The sequence below is a fragment of the Montipora foliosa genome, chromosome 9 (assembly GCF_036669935.1).
Source record: "Montipora foliosa isolate CH-2021 chromosome 9, ASM3666993v2, whole genome shotgun sequence".
Taxonomy (NCBI): Eukaryota; Metazoa; Cnidaria; class Anthozoa; order Scleractinia; family Acroporidae; genus Montipora; species Montipora foliosa.
Window position 1 is genome coordinate 3,010,006 of NC_090877.1, and position 16,173 is coordinate 3,026,178.

General features: G+C 40.9%; 1 protein-coding gene across 2 annotated transcripts in view; it reads right to left on the minus strand.

Moving 5' to 3' along the window:
• Window positions 1-436: 436 nt before the first annotated feature.
• Window positions 437-16,173, minus strand: part of LOC137971288 (unconventional myosin-XV-like) — a 91,224-nt gene continuing 75,487 nt past the window's right edge. For both annotated transcript variants that reach the window (XM_068818092.1, XM_068818093.1), the window contains exons 45-60: window positions 14,833-14,903; window positions 14,173-14,245; window positions 13,223-13,299; window positions 12,264-12,346; window positions 12,019-12,149; window positions 11,255-11,349; window positions 10,552-10,626; window positions 8,765-8,861; window positions 8,283-8,443; window positions 7,483-7,548; window positions 6,601-6,674; window positions 6,272-6,405; window positions 5,763-5,812; window positions 4,684-4,767; window positions 3,287-3,421; window positions 437-2,587 (exon numbers count right to left, since the gene is read on the minus strand). In XM_068818092.1, coding sequence (XP_068674193.1) covers window positions 2,471-2,587; window positions 3,287-3,421; window positions 4,684-4,767; window positions 5,763-5,812; window positions 6,272-6,405; window positions 6,601-6,674; window positions 7,483-7,548; window positions 8,283-8,443; window positions 8,765-8,861; window positions 10,552-10,626; window positions 11,255-11,349; window positions 12,019-12,149; window positions 12,264-12,346; window positions 13,223-13,299; window positions 14,173-14,245; window positions 14,833-14,903 — 1,523 coding nt within the window. In that variant the 3' untranslated portion in view covers window positions 437-2,470. The remainder of the gene's footprint in view (window positions 2,588-3,286; window positions 3,422-4,683; window positions 4,768-5,762; window positions 5,813-6,271; window positions 6,406-6,600; window positions 6,675-7,482; window positions 7,549-8,282; window positions 8,444-8,764; window positions 8,862-10,551; window positions 10,627-11,254; window positions 11,350-12,018; window positions 12,150-12,263; window positions 12,347-13,222; window positions 13,300-14,172; window positions 14,246-14,832; window positions 14,904-16,173) is intronic.

Genomic DNA, 16,173 nt, shown 5'->3' on the forward strand with positions numbered 1-16,173 from the left:
CGCTGGCACTCCAAAGTTCACTCGGTTTTCCTTCCAGTGGGTCGATAAAAATAGCCACCAGCATTACTGGGGACAAGTTGTGCATGAAATGAGATAGGAGTGGTGCCCCTGCTGTGAAAAATATGGTAGATGTTATCGACTGTTGCCGGTCTCTTGTTGTCTTTCCCTTAATAAACCATGGTGTTCCAAAAATTATCATCACCACCCCTCCCAGGCACAATAAATGATAGGAAAATGTCGCGTTTGGCTTTTACGCGCCTTCATCTTGGAGTTAACGGGAAGAGGGGTTTCTGTTCTATTCCAATCTGTCCAAGATTGTACATGTCTTAAATTCTGACAGCTTTTTTTTTTATCACAAGACCTGATGCTAGTCCCGATGCAAAAAATCTTCTTGTTAGTCTCAAATTATGTTGAAACAAATCAACGAGCACATCAGTTGAGTAACTTGCTTTTAATATTTACGTATGAATTAAGGAATATTCCATCATCTCGTGTGACTTTTATTACTGTGTGTGCCATACAGAATCACCTGTAAATACAGGCACCCTTCATCACTCAATGTCACTCCTTCTGGTTGCTCAGTGTAGTGGCAAATGACGAAGCGTATTCAAATGCTAAATACAAAGTGTAGACATCCATAAATTTTCATATTTGGAAAAATAGAAATTAAAGTTAACATTTCCTTCCCTAACTAATTGCAGCCGACAAATGAAGCTTTCTGTTGGTAAAATTGCATGCTACCATTTATTACTACACGCATTCTACAAGCCATTAAAATTATTGATTGGCATTGAACGAAATAATTCTATCAATCTACCATAATTATAAGTGATAGTAACAAATTACTGTCACTCTATCATTTCAAATTGCATTGTCTACGTTATAAGCATAATAATAACTTACTCTAGCACAAAAAACAATTGACTGCAATTTGTTTGATTGTTACATACCTCCAGGGTGTTTATAATATAGGTTACCTTATTTCTGTAAGTTCTTATCAAAAATTACCTACTCAAACTACAAAGGTCACACAAGCAAAAAGCTAAGCCAGTCATGATGCAGAGTTATTCTTGGCTTGGTATGCAGATCTCCACCCATTCAATACATGATCAAAGAAGATCCCAAAAAGACCCTTGTGAAAAGCTTGTGCAACTTGTCTTACTCCAATAAAGGAGGACACGAGTGCAGATCCGAGGGGTACTATTAAACAGTATTATTTTGATTCAAGATTATTGTACTAAACATTTAAAAATCCCCTGCAAATCAATCTAAAAATATTTATCCTCTTGTGTCCACTTGTAAAGTTTGCATTCTCGTTCAGTTCTCTTCAAGCCAATAAAAACGTCATTGCTGAAATAATGTGGGAACACTGCCTTTTTGTGAAAAAGTAGCAAGCATCTCATCATGTAATTACTTGCTCACAGTTGAGTACAAAAATCAACATCATTACCGGCCAACTACAGTTGTATTTTTTCTCGCCTTGTTATTGAATACTTAAAAACTGTACAAGCTGGAAACGAATACCGGCTTCAAGAAACAAAATAATGCAAACATGAGCCTTCTTCCCACTGCCCAGCGAACATAACATATTTCAATTGATAATTCTTTAACAATTTACACACCAAAAACCGACACCAGATATAAACCATATTACATTTTATAATCACTACAATATTACCATTGATGGAATACCTCACAAACTCCTGGGTCCATCAATGTGGTACGAAAATACTGGAAAGTTTCTCTATAATAGTTTCAAATTTTCAACACTACGTTTTTTATGTACATACACAATGCCATAAAGCTGGAAGGATTTAAACAGCATGCCCACTTTTAGATAGAGTTTTTTATACTTTCTCAATGTACTTCTGATGGCTCATGTCCTTTTTGAGGAGAACCGAGCAATTAACAAAAAAATCCGCCACAAGAAAAGTTGAAGTAAAAACATTGTGCACCCGCAAACACTGCAAGTGAGCCCCACTTGTTCTTGGGTATGAAATTGAAAAAATAAAGACGTTTGTGTTGAGAAAAATATGTTGCAACTATGCATACTCGAAAAATTTCCCACTCAGGAGATACGGCTCAATGCCCCCCTCAAACATTACATGAGCTGTTCCTTTTGAGAATAAAATGTAAAGGATATTGATTACTGATTGTGCCCCCTCAAAGGACCAAGATCACAAAAAAATTTATATGAAACTACAGTTATAAAAATATAAGATCTGTACCCATAATCATAGTGACAGCATGACTTCTTTTCCTCTTTTAGGACTTTTTTTGTATCTGTTTTACGATTAACAGATTGTGCGCACGTGATATTCCAAAAGTATCTGCCTAATTTCGGTTAGTTGACAAATATTTTCTGCATAGCATTTCTTTTCTGGACTGTGGCCAAACCAAGCACCCCAAGTTTCTGCACGTTGTGCGGGCCTACTCTTTGCAGAATTCCAGGACTGTCCTCTACAGGAGCTCACGTACGAGAAACCTCTTGATTATTTCTGAGTACAACTGCAAGTCCCTGACCCTCTTGTTTCGCAGATGAGTACAAGGCCACATACTGGTAAATGAGACTGGAAATTTCTTTTGCCTGAAAGACAGTCATACACAAAAGAATTACCTGACAACCTTCACGGAAACAGCAATTCCCACTATTCAGAGACAACCCCAAAGAGATGAGATCGTTCATCATTTACACGTGTTCCAGCTTGGCAGCATATTTCTTTGAGTTTTCGAGTGCGTGTTTCACCAGTTTTCTCAAGTTTTGCTCCACTTTCCAGTTTGATAAATAGCCCAAAAGCGAAAGATGAGCAGAGGGCAAAATTTTATTCACTTGTTGGCAAGTAAATCGCACGAGAAAGTGGAGCATAAAGTTAAGCGAGCGGTGCTGAAGAATGAAGCTGCTAGTAAAATTTGTGAATCATAGCGAGCGTAGTACGAAAAGGACATAATAAAGTTTATTATTATTATCGCTTCTCTGATTGGTCAGTGACGAATGCCTAAATAGGTTATAGAGTGCAAAACGGAAGTTGCTATGGAAACAAAGCGATGGAGTGATTTTGTTGAGTATATAACAAATAAAAAAATCAAATGACCTTCCTCGTGCATTTCGTGATTTATGGTCACTCGTGATGTTTCGAAAATTCTCAAATTGCACTCGGCTCAGGCTCATGCAATATTGAGAACTTTCAAAACATCACTCGTGCCCATAAACTATAAAACGCACTCGCGTTCATACGATTTCCTTAACTTATCGTTATTACTAACGAAACCATCGCAGTTAACACACCTGTGTGGTTTCCATCCTTGTAACCTTTTGCATCATTGGATTTCCGATCTTCAGGTCCAGGAACTGTCTCTTTTTGTCCGATATTAAAAGTCGCGTGGAAATGATACTCATAAAGGGTTCGCTCAGTAATGTTTGCTGGAAAAAAAAGACAGCAACTTTTAAATTGGGGACACTCAGAGCGACGTTTGAATCCGGATGGCAGGATTCCGTTAGCATCAAGACCACAAGAGTTGTAATTTATTCCCTTCTTTTTGTAAAAAGCTCGATAACTGTAGCTAACAGACAACAAATTGTAAGACGAGCTGTGTCAATGGCAATTTTTACACTAGAAGACGACCAAATCCTCGGGACGGACAAATCGTCTGAAGTGAAAACGACACGAGAACAAATTTCTAGACGAATTTGTCCGCCCAGACGAACAAGTCGACCTAAATTCACGTAGGAAACAGAAATCGACAAATTAACCACAGCGGGGAAAAGGAACTGGCGATGGGAAGTTTGTTTTCAAGGTTGAAAGTCATCTCGTCACGTTACTGATCAAGGCAACCAAGCCATACCTAATTTGCCAGTCTTCGTGCGCTCAGCAAAGTTATCCAGTTTGTCCGTCCGTTAACGAATTTGCGTCGGACAACATTCGTCGACCAAACCATAGGACGATTTGGTCGTCTTCTAGCGTGGAAACTGCCAATGACACAGCACGGACTAAACACGAGTAGATCGCGACACCAAGCGTAAGAAGCGAGTCTTCGCATCGCTGGCGAGTCACTGTTTTAACGACAGTGGATGGTGAAAAGAAACAGGAAATTTTCAATTCATCGCCTTTCCTTCGGACACGTTGAAAAGCGTGCTTTTGCCGATTTCTAGCATCGCGTATTTTTCGAGTAACGGCAAACCTCTCAGTGTCTCGCGACGTGGCCTTGCCGTCGAGTTTGCGGTTTGCGGTTCAAGATCTGACGGCTGCATACCCTTCTTGCGATAAGTGATTTACCGCAGCGTTTTTCACCACTATAAGTTATGTTATTTAATGCTTAAAGTCTTGAATGAACACATATTTGCTGATCATTTGCACCTCCTTGAGGACGCTGGATCGGTTGAATTTAATCATGCAAAGTAAAACAATAATCCAGCATGGAGCATTTTTTCCCGCCAAATCTCGAACCTTATGCTAAAGTCTGTTCTTGACCCTACGGCAAACGGCAAACCGCTAACGACTCACGGCGGCTTGAAGTTTGCGGACGACTTGCAAACGCGATGCTAAATGTCCCTATTATATTACTCGCTTTAAAACGTAACAACCCGACAGCCAAACTACTGTAGGCCTCGCTGCAATGCAACTGAAAGCGTTACGCGCATGATGTGAATCGTGCGCCCGCAAGTGGTTTCGTTTTCACACTTACTGCTGTTGTACGCCTCAAGAAATGAACACCGGTTCTGTTGACTGCTAAAACGCAATCTCCTCCAACCGCAGGATGGCTGCAATTCTGAAGGTGAACAAAAGAGAGAACTGTGAAACACAGTAAAGACAGACAAAAAACTACAAATTACCCTTCAGTACTAATCGTTAAATGGAGTTTATGGCTTTGAGTGGAGTACGTTCACACTGTTTAAACCGGTTTAACTGGACATTGTTTAGCTTAAACGGGATTTTCAAACCTTGTACAAATCATGAGAAGTTTTCACTGAACAACTCGAAAACACGTTTAAATCCAAAGCACGTGCGACAAGTCGCTTCGATTTCATACGCATGCAAATCATTTAGAGAATGATGAACGGACCACACTTGCCAAGTCTAAACTACTCTCGTGATGCAGACATCTGATGCGATACTGAACCAAATTCAAATGCTGCAGTGTAAAGTATGATGAGGAATTTTCGGTCCCATTTCCTGCTCGGACATTTGTCTATCACGATGGTTAAATCGTCGTCTTAAGGTGAAGTTTTTTAAAAGCCTGCCGGTTTATGAAAGTATACCCTTGGTGCGATAATCTTCAATTTTTGTAAACGCAGTACTACAGCTGGTGCACAACCGATCAATGGAGAAGCAAACAGTAATGACAAAAGGTAAAAACGCAAGAAGACAAAAGAAGCCAGTGAAAGATCAATTGTTTGTCATCCAACATGACGGCCATGCCGTAACGTACAAACCACCCATATAGTGTAGCCTGGTCTTCACTGGTGACGCATGCATGCGCACAAGCATCTTACGCAGACTTCTTAACCCTTTCACTCCCAAGAGTGATTTATATATTTTTTCTCCTTGCAAGATCAGTAGATTGTCATTTAGACAAGTGATGAGAATGAGACATCCATCGCCAACTTCCCTTAACTGACAACGAGAGGATGACATAGTGGTCAGTGAGGAGAATAAACATTTAGATCTTGGGAGTTCTCCTAATGATCAACACGCTCCTGAGTTTGCTAACGTTGCATGCGTCGCAAGTAAAATCTAATCGCACAATAAATTTAATAGACTCACCTTAACTTCAAAGAAGGTTGATCCAAAATAAGGCCACTTTGTGACGGTTTCTGTCAAAAGGAAAGGGGCCGTATTAGGCTGGTCTTGAGTTTAAGTGCCCATCACCTCAACACCGTAATCGTACCAAATACATCGTGTTGTTTTTAGAACCTTTTGATTGAAATTTCACTTATTTTAATGGCTTTGAAAGACGGGGAGCTAGTCATATAATAATTGGCCTTGTTATATACCTAGCCTTTCACTCAACCAAACGAGCACTGTGATTGCTTGGTTCTTGGTCACGTGCCCCTGATCAAATTGAAATGTATCCTGATCGGGATACAATTCCACAGTTGTTGCCCGCTCCGGATGTTTTGCTAGGATTGTTGACGGAAAAGTCTAAATATACAACAAAGCACTTAATGTATGGTCCCTCGGGGAACTAGATAGTTTTGTTTTCCCTCGAGTTGATGTTTCCCTTGATGTTTCCCTCGGGACCATACATTAAGTGTATCAGTATTATTACATACCGAGGAACGTTCGGCGTGACTGATGAGGCGATAGAGTGTGAACACTCCGGAAGTGATCTTGAATCAGAATTGTCCATTGCTGCGGTCTAAGTTTTTCGAACACTCCCCTTGGAATCAAAGTTTCCACTTCAGCGCTGAAAAGTGAAAGTGAAAGGTGAGCCGGTGTTCACTCAGAAAATGAGGGAATTCCAGAAAAATGCCTACATGTGACAACTCGCACCGGTAAGAAAAGAGATATGTAGCATGTTGACGCAATTGCATCCATATTGATGCATGGTGACCCGTTATCAAGAGCACAACCTTTAGAAAAAATGAAAGGGAAGACTTACAGGTTTGAAGGAAGAATCGTCTCATCTCGGGCTCGATACTGGAGAGCACCAAGCTCTGCAATCTGATTCTGAAACTGAAAAAGATAAACCCGACTCAAACACCGATACTACAGGAATAACAGTTACAGATTAATTGTTATTCGTATCAGGTTAGCTGCCACAAAACTTCAAAATAACATCATGGCTGCCTCTTCCAAGTAAACAAATAACCTACGATGATTTTTGAAAGGCCGTCGCGTCGTTGTTATCCTCGAGCTTATTTATTGCAAAGTGCACTTGAAATCATGTGATTACCTATACAAAAATCGAACTAATATACACCATGCAACTATACAATAAAACAGTATTAATAAATAAGAACTTAAAATCGGCTAATGGCGTTATTCTTTTCAACAATAATTAAAAGTGGCTTATAGTACCGTGAATCGGAGCAAATGTATTACGTTGGCCAATCGCAACCGAAGAAAGAAAATCAAACGAGCCAATCATAATGATAGGCAAATTCACGCAGCGGGCAATAAGCGCGGGAAAACTTGTACAAGCCAATCACGATTCGTTTTGGTTTTGACTCTGTTGCGTCGATAAATATGTGGCGGGATACTTTCAAGCCAATTACAACGCACACTTTCAAAAGACCATAGCAATGTCGAATTTCTTTGGACACTGGATCGCAAATCGCTCTTTTGCTAACCTGCGATCAGGCGTACTTTTCCTCAGACATGGTGCGAAAAGGTACTTTTTAGCGCCCTGTCTCAAAAAAAGTACGCTTGATCGCAGGTTACTCTTTTGCAAGAAAGATTAACCTGAGGAATGCAAAATACCGATAGAGGCTAGAGACATCGCTACATTAACAAAGTTATTTCGTTTAAAAAATATATGTACCTGAGGATCGTTAAATGATCTTCCGTGCGTTGCAAGCAGATAACCAGCCATGTAATCCGGAAGAACCTACAACACAAAAAAATTGTTTCATGATTCGCTGAGTATCAATTTATTTTGGACGAAGGGCGTCTTGTTTAATTTTAATAGGAAATTCTGACGTCACACAGCAACGTATGTGGTATACACTGTCGCGTTACCCAGTTACAAAAAGGGAAAGAAACCACAGCAACAAAATTCTTGGAGATGTTAGGGAGTTTAACCAATTGACAACGGCAACGTCGACAAAAACGGAACTCCAAAATATAACTTAGCGCTATCGTAAGTATTTCGCGATTATTCCCTCTTATCTACGGTCAACAAGACGGGCGAACTATCATATAACGTTTGAAAGAAGTGTTTTAAAGGAAAGGTTGAAAATAAATGGTTTATAATAGCGCTTTTCACAATTAGTTTTTCTCATTTGCATTACAATAGAATCTAGCATGTATGAGAGGCAATTTCGGGCTATTTTGTAGTTTTAACCCTAAATTGCCTTGCATCCACGTTAGATTACATTGTAATGCAAATAAGAAAAACTAATCGTGAAAAGGGCTATTGTATGCTCCCGCTGTCGACAAAATTAACCGGAATTTGTCACCATTTCACAATGTTGTTTTGTGGAGTGCTGCAAAAAAAAAAGCACTGAAACCCCTACCGCACGATTATTTTCTTTTTTATATAACCAATAATATTTTAATGCATCATGTTTTCTTCCGGTAGACTTCTTTACTTATACCATAGGATATTTCAAGTTTGATAACCTGATAGTAGATGACGCTGACCAGCAGCTCATTGTCTAATCGCAGGCCCTGCATCCATAATACGCGGCGGAAACACAAGCTGAACTTGATTCCTTGTCTTTCCATCATGCTCACAACATCCATGATATAATCAGTGACCTGAACTGGAACCATCACATTTTCTACAACAAAAACAACAACAACCAGAAACACAGTGAGACAAAAATTACGGGATAAAAACGAACTCGCAATCGACTAGCTACCGTGCAGTACTTTTAAGCCTGGATTTTTGAAACTCGTGAACCAGTTTGAATTGTAACACCTGCAAAATGGTGGAAGAGTGAAAGTGGCGTCACACTGACGGCAACACGCGCATGCGTGACAGAACAGCGGGGAAATTCCTTGAGAGGTTTCCTTTCCTTTTGGCTTGAGACGGAAATCACTCGGGACCCAGCAGGTTCTTTTGCTTTTTCAGGAAACAAAGATAACGCTACAACACTTACGCCCTTCAATGAAAGTAAACAGTCCGTATTCCTTGTAATGATTTTGTGATGATAAATCCATGTCACAGCAAATCTCTTTGATCACATCATACCCAGTCTAAATCAGTAAAGTAACAAAGCATTCATAAGGTCAAATTTTCATTTCTACCTTGGTTCAACGAGCAGCTATCATAAGCTGCAAGGGTGTGGGAGGTCGCAGGTTGAAATTCGGCTTGGTCCCAACATTACTCAGAATCATTTTCAAAATTAAACGAAAGAAAATTTGCTAAACTTGTAATGACATCTGCAAATGGTTCGGGATTTCTTTTCTTCTCAAATAAGAAAGATAAAAGTTGGGGCTGTCTACAAAAGACTTCAAGTATCCATAAAGTTTGTGGGGCGTTCAAAAGCCGGTGTTATATTCTGGCTTTCAGAACTCTGTGGGAAAATATTATCACCAAGTGGTCGGCCTCAATGAGCGAAAGTGCGCCTTCGTTTAGACAACTGCGCCAGGCAAGTCAAGTCAAGCCCTCTCGTATAAGGACGATAATCCAAAGGTAGGCCCCGTCATCCATCTACCGTTGTTCGAAAATAACACTGTGGGCGGTAGACAACTCTAGCGGGGAACGGAACTTCCGGCAATTTGTCTTAGATTATTTAAAAATTCACAGGCTTTCTTTTTACGCAAAGACCCTTGGAAAGTTAACTGATAGAAAGCCTGGGAAATACCAATACCCTACCAATGCACATGACAATAGCCCTAAAAAAGGAGTGCTGTTTTTCAAGATTTTTTCTCAAATTGTTTTGTAAACACTGTTTTCCGAATCTTGTTTTTCGAATGGGTTTTGGCGATCTTGCAAAATTAGTGGAGACACTTCTCCTTCTTTTTTCTTTTTTCCTCCTGTTTTTTAACGGGAGTGTCTCACCAGTTTTGCAAACTGTTGTAACATTAGCGATAGCGATAGGCATAGTGATTTGGATCTCGATATTTTTATCATACCAAAGGTGCGTTCCTTTTCGCAAATCCGGATTCGGATTCACACAATCCGATTTTTGTTTCAACGTTCCATTTATCCGAATCTGAAATGCGATTCGAATCCAAGGAATCCACTCCCAATAGTGGATTTTTTGGATTCAATTTCAATCCGGATTCGGATTCTCCGTTCCTTTATCCATTTCATCGCGCTCACGCGCAATGCTCCTTGGGAATTCATCATGGCGTCCAACGGATCGAACTCCACAGGTACGTGTTGTGCTGTTGTTTGAGTTTGTTTTCAAACGAATATTTCCGTGGGATAGAAATGACATTGGTCTTAATTAGTTAAATTAGCTCGTCATTCATTAACAGAAAAATGCCGTCGTCGATAGATTCTGTGAGCTGGTATCCATCGACGTCGACTAAATCAAGTAAAGCATTGAAAATTGCCAGCCTTCGAATGCCCGCCATTTTGTTTTCAATATCCGCGGAAGACTAGAGACGAGGCAGGGGGACTAGGGACGAGGCGGGAATCGGCAGGAAAAATCGTATTTGGGATTTCGTGTTTCATTTTGTACACTGAATCCCTAAAATTTCGATTTTGTAAACCGAATCCGGATTTGCTAAAAGGAACGCACCCAAAGTGACAAAGTCGAAACTTTATGAAGTAAGTCAATGCCACCCAAAGCAGTCATTGCTCGAACTACTCTCACCCAGACCACCGACCAAGTGTCGATATGACGTCTGGGTGCAAACCATTTGCTATTAATTGAGAAGTGAAAACTTATATAAAGACAAGTATGCAAGCGTTTTCTCTTAACAAAATACTTACCGAACTGGTTTGAACTTTTAACATACGCGTGCAGCCAGGGAGAAGGAAAACCTGTCGTTTCGTCTGACGCCCTTGCTGTAAAAAGTAACACCAAACACATCATACACATTAGGAAACACAGAAAAAAATCACCTTCCCACTGAAGCCGGCCTCAGGTAAATCAGCGACAATTCACTCCAGAAACTGTAGCAAATCTTTCTCGAGTGGATACAAATTGTTGCTCTAAGACTGTTTCTAATTACCCGTCGTGGATAAAAAGTTGGCAAACAAAAGATTTACTGTACTGACTTGCTAGGTAATGCACGTCTTTGTTCTACCTTGCACGCTGTAAAAATCAATCTGGAGTCTCGCGTGTTCCACGTCGGAAGACCTCAAAGAATAATTCGTGGCCTTCGACTAAGTCCTATTAGTATCACCCAAATAGTGGACTAATGCAAATCCTGCATTTTGATTGGCTACGCTACTAGAGGGCTATTAGTAACAGTCCTCGAGGAGCGAAAAGCGTGGCGCTTTCTTTCGTTTTATCCCCAATAAATATCTCTTCAACTTGCATTTGCTAACTTTATTATTGACTTTTCTGTCCGGCTAGTTGGGTGATACCAAAACAATTAGACCCTTCGCCCTCAAGGACCACGGGTCAATAGCCCATTCGGCTTCGCCTCATGGGCTTAAGTAGAACGAATTCTGTCACCAAATTACGTACCACGAGTTGGCTGAGTTCGTCTTTACTTGGCGGGGTCTTCCTTCCTCCATACTTGAATGTCTTCATTAAATTCATTTCGCATGTTGCAGCAGCACCTTGTGCGCAAAGAAGGAAAAAAATCACCCAAAAAGTTGTTTTTTGACTCCGATTGTGTTTGGAGTCAGAGCGGTTTTCAAACGACTATCGCAAGTAATTTCGCGACTTGCTTGGTTTTGCGTCGCAAATACTAAGCGATTGACTGAAAAATCTAGAGCCATAAAGCCAAATCAAAGGTTTTCACGAAAATGTGGGCGTACGACAATGAATCGTACATTCTCTACTTTTTAACTTCAAAACCGATCGTACCAATCCAGTTAAAGAATAATTATTTTCATATTGTACATTGAGAAAAAGAATCAAGATTCGCGAAATACCGGAGATAGCGAAAAGTCGTTGTAGTTGCTTGGACGTCCTAAAGGCGAGGGCAAAACCGATGATGAATGAGTAGCCCGCGTTTTTTTCCCGCGTTTCACTCCAGCTGCATGTCGATATTTTGCGTTTTGATTGGCTTAGTTGATTGCGGAGGTCTATTCTGATTAGCGATTAAGTAAAAAGTTTAAGTTTCAAGTCGTCAATTGGAAACTGTTTCAAGAGAAATTTTTTCAAGAGAAAAAACTTCGAGAGGAATTTCTGTTCCAGTGTTTTATCCTCTTTGTAGTGTAAAAGATTAGACTTCTAGCAACGACTATCGCAAGGCGTTCAAAAACAACAGCTGCAGTGCGTACCGTGAAATTCTCGTTTGGGATCACTTGCTGTGGTCTGTAAGAAGTTGACCAGGTAAGGTTCAAAATGATCCGAACACTTGACGTAAGCTGTGATGATGATCATGAGTCGCCAGCCTCGCCCAGAACTCTCACTGCAGAAACAAAAACAACAGCAAATCAAGCAAAGACAGTAATCAGTGCAAGGTAAGGGTCCGCTCGGCCTTTTTGGTGTTGAATGGGCAAATCATGAGGAGATATGTACTCACGGTCTTTGACTTTTATTGCTAGTGACTTGTTTGATGAGTTGACAGTAAACCTCGTCGCTTAGTTCAGGAAACTCACGGCACATCTGAAACCGAGCAAGAAGGCAAAAATTAGAACCCAATTACTACGTTGTATAAGTCACATTATTTCAGCTCCATTGTCAAAAGTTAGGAGACAAGAAGCAACAAATGTCGAACAAGAAGCTCCAACATAGAATAACAACAAGCGCTGCAAACGCGAGTGTAAGAGCAAACCCAAGCGACTCTCATAAGTAGAACGCAAACACCAGGGCCTAGTTGTTCAAAAGCCGATTAACGCTAATCCCAGATTAAAAATTAACCAAGGAATTTTCTTCTCTACTCCCAAATGCTGTTCAAACCTGATATTGACTTTTTTCACCATCCCATAATGCAATACGTTTTGGAGGGTTCTTTGCATAATAAAAAAAATACAAGTTAATTACTCTTGGGACTGTATCATGCTTCAGCAAACTGGATATCCATTGTTTTAATGCAAATAACCCCCCAAAAAGCGAATTCGGCAAAACTTTACATTAGGGGAAGTCAAACAAAAATAAGCAAAAGAAACCTTCACCAAAAAGTTGAAAACATGAAGCAAAAGCTTGAGCTAATCTTGGCTTAAATTAATCGGCTTTCCAACAACCGGGCCCAGAAAGGTAAGATCTACGCTGGCACTGTTGAAATTAATTTTCAAAATGGCGGGCAAGGCTTACGCTTTCGACTTCAACCGAGGTGGCATGGGGCCAGTATTTTAACAGTCCACCTGCATTTTGTGATTTTGCCTCGGTTAAAACGCAAATTCAAGTGCAATAGAATGTAAATGAAAGGAAAGAGGAAGAAAATGTGAACTTTTTCGCTCCAGCGTTGCATGTGTGCTTGCGTTGCGGTCATACACACGGGTATTTCCCTGCATTAACTCGCCCGTGAAGAACTCTTCGAACCTTAAGCAAGCTGAAGACTAAGTCCGTCTCCTTCTGATGTTTGGCCAGAGGTAAGTCCCACATGAACTTCATGATAACTGAAACGAGAACAAAACAAGAAATATTTTTACAATTTCTCAAGTCACTTCTACTAGAGCGTTCAATTCCGTAAAGAGTATTGTATTCCGGCTCACTGTCCTCTACTTCAGTACACAACACGCGATCCGATGGCATGGTCGAAATCGTCAAACTGCTTAAACGATACCTGAAAGAGAGAATCGATCCTCGCATTTATCTGGATAATCTAACAATTGTCTCTTACAGACACCTGAATCCGGGCTAACGGGATTCGAACCTACGACCTCTGCGATGTCGGTGCAATGCTCTATCGACTGAGCTATGAGGCCACTCAGTTGGGAGCTGGGGCCCGTTTCTCGGAAGTCCCGAAACTTTACGGGCCATTTTCGGGTGTCACAATTTCCTCTGTATCTCAAGAACGGAGAGGGTTTAAGTCGTCAAACTTCACAGTCATTTTGCTTTTTGCTACCACGAAAACGTGTAAAAAGATCAGCTTTCCAAAACAAGCGGACAGCAGTTTCACAAATAGCTTTTCGGGACTTTCGAGAAACGCGCCCCAGGTCTGTTTGTTGGGCTCATTTGTTCCCGTGAGGAACTATATTCATTGCATGCATAATTCATCGAGTCCTTCGCGGGAACAAATGAACCCAACAAATCGAACTGCTCCCCAACTGAGGGCCTTCATAGCTCAGTTCCTTGACATTGCACCGGCATCGCAGAGGTGGTCATGGGTTCGAATCCCGTAGGAGCCCCCTGGATTTTTCAAGTTGCCGAAATTGTTCAAATAATGTACGTGCGAGGATTACTCCTCTCTTTCGCCTATCATCAGCTTTTCAAAGAATACATTCATTTCATTTAAATGATATACCTATCGTATATCGCGCTTTACTTACGTTGAAACGATTCCACAGCCAGTTTATTCAGCTGAGTCGACTCGAACATCAATAGTGATGCCTGTAGAGGAACCTAAGAGAAGAATAATGAAAGGTATCAATACCGTTTGGTTTTATTAGTAAAAGATGCTTCGGCAAGAGCAGCGAGCAATAGATGCCCTTTATACAGTACTGAAAAACTTGCCAGAAGTCGAGACACTTTTAATCCGTACTGTTGTTTTTCTCGAGTCCGTTTCCTCGTTTTGCAGACAACCGTGAACTTTTCCATTGACGTTTAAATTCCCTTAAACTCACTTGGACCCCAGTTTCCCTTTGCGACATGGTTACACGAACTGGAAAGTAGGTTTACACTTCATATTTGCTTTTCTTTGGCATCTCTACGCTTGGTGATTGGTTGAAAAATATCCCGCCATTTTCTCAGAGAAAAAGCAAAACTCGTTGTGAGCTGCTCCCACCATTTTACCGCGACTAGCGCGGCCAGCGTCGTATACTTGCTTTGAGTTTTGATTGGCTGATTTGAATGAGCAAGCCTGCGGTGATTGGCCAGGTGATTTACTTTGATTCGGACTAAAATCAAGTCACTTGAAACATCGCTTTCAACCGAATACATGAGATGCATTGCAAATTAAAACAATAACTGAGGTTTGTCATGTAACTCACTCTGCTGTACTTGACTAACTCAGCCAAGCCACCCCACGTCCAACCAGCAGCTTTTTCCTTTTTGTGATTCGCTATTTTAGTAAGCAAAGTAAAAAGGAAAGAACACATCAACACATCAAACTGGCCTCAGTTGTTCGATGGACCTTTCTAGCTATCCAGTGTATACCATGCTATCACTATCGAATTGTTAACAGAATTAGTTTTGAATGCATTTACTTACTGAATGCCTTTGTACTAAATTAAAGTGTCATAAAAGTGTTAAATCAAAGCGAATCAAACCGAGTGTGAATTCGCTGTGATGTTCATTAGTTCTTCTTTACACAAGAAATGAAAACTGATCTTCATAACAACCAATTTGCACTCAGATCCACCAAGAGAAAATTACTCGGATTCGTTTTCAAAAGAGGCTGAAATGAATAAAGCCTGGTTTCACTAGTGACGCAAGCATAAGTAGCTTATGCCAAGCGAAAACGAACGTCCACATGACCATCAAAATCAACCAGGGCCTCCGCAATTTTGTTCAAATGCTCTGATGCGGGGAATCCGGAACGAGTGCTTCAATTGGCCAGCGGTAGCAAATTTTCCTTGTGCTAAGGCTGTGTTTTGTTTTTACGCAACGCAAAGCAAACGCAAGCAAAAGAGCAAGTTCGAGGAAAGGGAAACATTTTGAACCTTGCGCCTATGCTTGCTTGCGCTTAGGGCCGATTTACACGATACGATTTTGTCGCATGCGACAAGCTCACGACAGACCTACGACATGACTTACGATTGTCGCAGCGTTTTAAAACATGTTTTAAAATGCTACGACATTTTTTCTGACGTACACAACAATCGTAAATCATGTCGTGGGCCTGGCGTAAGCCGTTGTCGCATGCGACAAAGTCGTACCGTGTAAATCGGCCCTTAGGTCAACTTCGCTTCCACGGTGAAACAAGCGCCCTCATGCTTGCGTCACTAATGAAAACCAGGCTTAATTTGAGCAAAGGGGAACGCAGTGGCGAGAGCACTCGCCTCCAAGCAGTGTGGCCCAGGTTCGATCCCCAGACTTGGGTTGAGTTTGTTGGGCTCTAAGAGGTTTTTTCTCCGCGTACTCTGGTTTCCACCCCCACCTTAAAAACCAACCTACGATTTGATACAAGTTCATCTGATTTGATTTGATTTGATTTCTGTACAGCAGTGTCCCTAATTAGTGCCCCCCAGTGCTAAATACAATAGACCCTTTTTTGCAGATACGGCGGCCGTTTTGATTTCTATTGTTTCGAAAGACATTATGGGATGCTCAGGGGGCAAATTAATGTATGTATTTGCTCCGTGGTCATCCCATAATAGCTATTTGAAACA